The 4,927-nt window shown below is 39.4% G+C and overlaps 1 protein-coding gene across 1 annotated transcript; it reads left to right on the top strand.

Moving 5' to 3' along the window:
• The first annotated feature begins 335 nt into the window (after positions 1-335).
• LOC127259201 (uncharacterized) lies at positions 336-3,941 on the top strand. Its single transcript, XM_051286384.1, has 2 exons — positions 336-895; positions 2,211-3,941. The coding sequence occupies exons 1-2, from the start codon at positions 654-656 to the stop codon at positions 3,634-3,636; spliced, it is 1,668 nt and encodes a 555-aa protein (XP_051142341.1). The 5' UTR covers positions 336-653; the 3' UTR covers positions 3,637-3,941.
• Positions 3,942-4,927: the final 986 nt, after the last annotated feature.

The following is a 4,927-nucleotide window of genomic DNA, read 5'->3' as shown; positions in this document are numbered from 1 at the left end:
TGTATAATTATACACTGAAATATATATGATCATGTAACAACATAGCCGTGTATAATTGTACATGACCGTGTATTTTCCCACGTCGGCAATTTTCGTTAGTTTTTTAACGGTGAGTCCAAAATTGATTGAAATTGTTTATATTAAGACTAAAATTGATGAGTTTTTTTTATATTGAGACCAAAATTGATAAATTTTGAATATATTGAGACCAAAATTGATTTTTTTTTTTAAAAAAAATAAAAATAAAAATATTTAACCTTTTTTAACCGCTTAAAATTCGAATTAACAGCCACCGTCACAGTTCATTTAACCTTTCACCGTAATCTAAATTCCGAGCTCGCCCGATTCCCTCTAATGGAGTCCAGATACTTGCGAAATCCCATCTTTTGCGCACGATATCTCTAACCCATTCCGGACTCTTCTTCCAATTGTACATGTATATATCCCTTAGCGGTGCTGATTGATTGAAATGCATGTGCTGTATGGATAGGCAGGCGGGGAGAGGAGAGAGAAGGGTGGGGATTGGGGCGACGGAGAGCTAAGAAATGAGCGTTTGTTTGCGGCGCGGGGGTTCGGAATTTTGGATCGGAGATTGGTAGTGGAGTTCGCTTGTGTGGAGTGATTTAGGGTAGGTTTCTGAAGATTGGGGGAGGATGAGGGTTTTGAGTGACTCGTGGTGTTTCTGCAATGGTGGGGGTAAGTCGGAGAGAATGAAGGCTGGCATTTTCTCCGGGAAGGCTCCGGCGATGGCGAGAGTAAACGGCGGGGGCACAGGATTCCTGATCCACCGGAATCTGCTTCTGACGACCCACGCGAATTTGCCGTCAGTTGCCGCCGCTGAAGCGGCCGAGATCCGAATCCACAATGGCCTGTCCGCCGCCCTGGTTCCTCATAGGTAAGATTTTTGTAGGATTTCGCATCTACAGATATGCATATAATGAATGCTTGCGTATGATTGCGATATATATATATATATATATATATATATGAATAGGTGACACTGGACAGTGGTTGGTGTTGGGGCCTATCGAATGAATTGAGCTTTACTTTTCAAAGTGAATTTGGATAGATTTTTTGATTTCTTTTGGATCTGATGGAAATGAGGATTTTGTGCTTGAGATAGAATGTTGTTCTTGGATTATGCGATTGAAGGGTTCAAAAATTGTGGTAAAGATTTCAGATGATCGGAAATTTGGGTTCTAATATTGATTTGGTGGTAGCCGATGGGTCGGTGAAATGTGGATTTATGTTATGTATAGTTTTGAGTGAAATGAACAATCTCAACCATCAGGAAGTTAGTGATGGGAGTGTATGGTAAAATGTCGAATAGCTAGATCAAAATTCAGACAAGTAAACTAATCTCAGTGTCTGTTTCTTGTCAATTTCATAGTAACTAATGAAGATAGATTAAGGTAATGAGAGTTTTGTTATGTTATTGGTCCGATACTGCCAATAACATGCTTGATGATAGTGTGCTGTTGATCTTGGAAATGGGATGTGTTGAAAACACCAAAGAACTTTCAATGGAAACTATTACATTTCGTATGTTATGAATTTTGATAAAATCTTAGGCTTAAGGAGGGTATGCTTTTAGTTTTGATGCAGGTAAAATATTTTATCGTATTCGAAGCAAGTGCATTAATTATTTGCATCCGTGGTAGTAATCTAACATTCCTCTACAGCAGATCAACGAGTTAGCACGTGTCAAAATCAGAAGTTATATTAGTAATCATTACACAGAATATCGATCTCGCATTTGTTGGCTAAGTTCTAAAATAGGTGACGACATTATTTAGTTGCAATAAATGTACTGCTTTATGCTTGTGGTATCTAAGCACAACTGTTTTATTTACAATGTTTCCATCGTCATTGTTGTGACAATAGTAATTTGCTAAACAGTTCATGTTCTTATACTCTGTAGCATGCCGATAGATGTATAAAGTTATAGTTCTATGTGCTGGCATAACTTTCCAGTAAATGATATCGAATCAGAACCTTTCAACTAGCTAATACAGAAATGTACAGAAAGGCAATACATTTTACGAAATATGTATTGTCTAATTTTAACTATGGCTACAAATTTGTAGATACTTGTAAACATGGTGTCAAATAGCTTGATATTTCTAATTTCTTCACTTGTTTCCCCGGATTCTTGAGATAGGACAGTAATACGACCAGTGATTTCCTAATGACTTCCTTTTTTGATTCAGGTTCTTCATAACTAGCTCGGTTCTTGATCTGACAATGGTTGGCCTTGATGCCATTGATGGAGAGTCGAATGCTCCCCCCCTATTGCAATCTCATTACTTGAAAACTTTTTCGAAACCAAATCTAGAGTTGGGAAATGCGGTTTATCTTATGGGGTACACAGAAAAACTGGAGCTGAGCGTTGGGGAAGGAAAGGTTGTAATAGCTACAGATAATCTGATAAAATTATCGACTGATGGAGTGACTTGGAGCCCGGGATCTGCTGGTTTTGACGACCACGGAAATCTTGCTTTCATGGTATGTGATCCTATGAAGCTTGCAACTTCTCCAAATACCAAATCCTCCTCGACTTCAACGTCTTCCACATCTTCATGGAAGAAAGACTTCCCAATGCAATTCGGTATCCCTATTCCTGTCATCCTTGATTGGCTACACCAGCATTGGGACGGAAACCTCGATGAACTTAACAAACCAAAGTTACCTCTGTTGAGATTGATGTCATCCGGCCAGAAAAGCGAGCATTCTTGCGCATCATTCACAATGCGCCGGGTTTTTAAGTCAGCTGAAGGTGAAAATGAGGCTGGATCATCGCCATCCATTGTGAGATCTAAACAAACAGAGCAGCCCGGACCAAGTTCAGCAATTGTTAATGCTATGGAAGACGAAAACTTTACTGGAGATTCACAAGGTGCTTGTGCTACAAGAGAGGCCGGTATTCCAACCCCAGAAATTTACGAATCCCGAATGTTGTCTTCAGCTCCAGTTAAGGCAAAGGATGTCGCCCAGGTTCAGCTCTTGGATATCAATTTCCCACCGAGGACTGCCAAAGCCTCAATACCGCCCAAACCATCCAAGAAAATGGTGCCGAAATCTGATCAAAACTTCGGCAAGGATTCCCTGAAGCAGCCACCGATGGAAGCAGCACAAAATGTGCCAGCCGGAGCTGCGCCAGATGCTGAATCCACCGGCTCTGTCAATGGCGGCCGGAGCGAGGCCCAATCCCAATCCAGCTCTTCCCCTGTCGAAATCTCGGGGCTGCAGCAGCATGAATGCAGCAGCGATGGAGAAACCACCATGTACTCTGCTGAAACAGCCGAAAGTCGAAACATTCCGAGCCCTGTGGGAGGGAGGCTCAAGGGAGTCGGAAGGAGCCAAAGCTGTGTGAACTACAACAACCGATGGGGGACAGGGCAGAAAACCGTGGTCGCCCGGGGAGCTTTGTTGGAGAAGCACCGTAGCTTCACCCAAGTAAGGAAGGTTTGTTCGCAAGGCGCGACCTCTCAGAGGAGCAACGATTACTTCAGCCCCACACTGTCATCGCTGATGAAGAAACGGAACTTGGAACAGCAGCAAAACAGGCCGCTGCCGCCTCCCCCTCCTCCTCCCCGGCAGAGTGCCGTCCAAACATCTCCCAGGTGGATGTTTTGACAATTATCTTCTTCTTCCATAGGTGAAAGGTACTACTTACTACTTGGTACTACTACTTCTTTGATATGTGGGCTGCTGCATTGCTCTACATCTTTTACTGTGCCTGCTATATACATACCTGTAATTAATAAGTGCTGTGGTTAAGAACTGAGACTGTTTTTATTTTTATTTTTTCGATTTATTTGAATTGGGGTACAAAAAGGATGTTCCTTTTCATCTCCAAACTGCTGCTGCTGAGATTATTCATTTGCTTCTGGAAAAAGACAATTTATTATTATATTTTTTTTCGAACTTCTTATAAGGTGACTAATGCAGCTCTGATAAATCCATTATGATGATTTCATTATGGATAGCAAAGGTAGAAAGTACAATTGATTGCCCCTATCTTCTTTTATATATATACTTCTTATTAGATATATATATATATATTGCCCCTATCTTATTTTTATATATATACTTCTTATTAGATATATATATATACACATATATATATATATATTGCCCCTATCCTATCTTTTATGTATATACTTCTTATCATATATATATATATATATTATTCCAAAATATTTTTGGCCTCCGAAGATGATCAGCTCATATGGAGTAGATGGGGCATCCTAAACATTCCTAGCCTAACCCAAGATTATGTGTGGATAAATTTTTTGTAAAAGTCCAATTTAAGTAATGGAAAAGTGGGTCTAATGTTGCTTCAGGTTGAAAAAATTTAGGAGCAAAATCAATTTATGCATATTTAAGCCAAAATTTTAGGAGATAAAAAAGAGAGACCGTCTTAGAACTACAATAATTTAGATTTTCTTTTCATTATTCTTTTATACTATTTTTTGTTTATTTTCAGTTTTTTTTCTAGACTATGTTCTTACATTGTTGTTACTTTGAATTCTAAAAATTCATCCGTGATCTACTTTATTTTTTTATTGCCTTTTCTCTACTTTGTTGCATGTTTATACTCTAGCAATTTATTTTCTAGTTACAAACAGCAATATTCGTTGTGAGATTAGTTTGGATATTTTATTGAGTAGACCGGACGACCCGATTTAATTTCGATATCGACAAGCCCAAACCGATTAAGCTGTCATCAACAAGCCCAAACCGATTAAGTTGTCATGCTCAGTGGTACTCCAACGAGTCTCGTATTTCATGCAACTAAGAAATCATTGCAGAATATCACATCCGGATGTACCAGTAGCTCCTATTCCAGAGGATGAGCTGGTCATCGAAATATTGGAGGATGATATGACATTGATTGCTAGTCTGGATATCATTGTAAATGACC

This window comes from Andrographis paniculata, unplaced genomic scaffold, assembly GCF_009805555.1.
Source record: "Andrographis paniculata isolate CXL003 unplaced genomic scaffold, ASM980555v1 Contig5END, whole genome shotgun sequence".
NCBI classification, from domain to species: Eukaryota; Viridiplantae; Streptophyta; class Magnoliopsida; order Lamiales; family Acanthaceae; genus Andrographis; species Andrographis paniculata.
This window is presented reverse-complemented; position numbering and strand designations above follow the sequence as displayed.

Bases quoted from the DNA above. Each gene is read 5' to 3' on its own strand.
- LOC127259201 (XM_051286384.1), top strand. From the start codon at position 654: ATGAGGGTTTTGAGTGACTCGTGGTGTTTCTGCAATGGTGGGGGTAAG. The intron at 896-2,210 runs GTAAGATTTTTG...TTTTTGATTCAG, and splicing joins GCCGCCCTGGTTCCTCATAG to GTTCTTCATAACTAGCTCGG.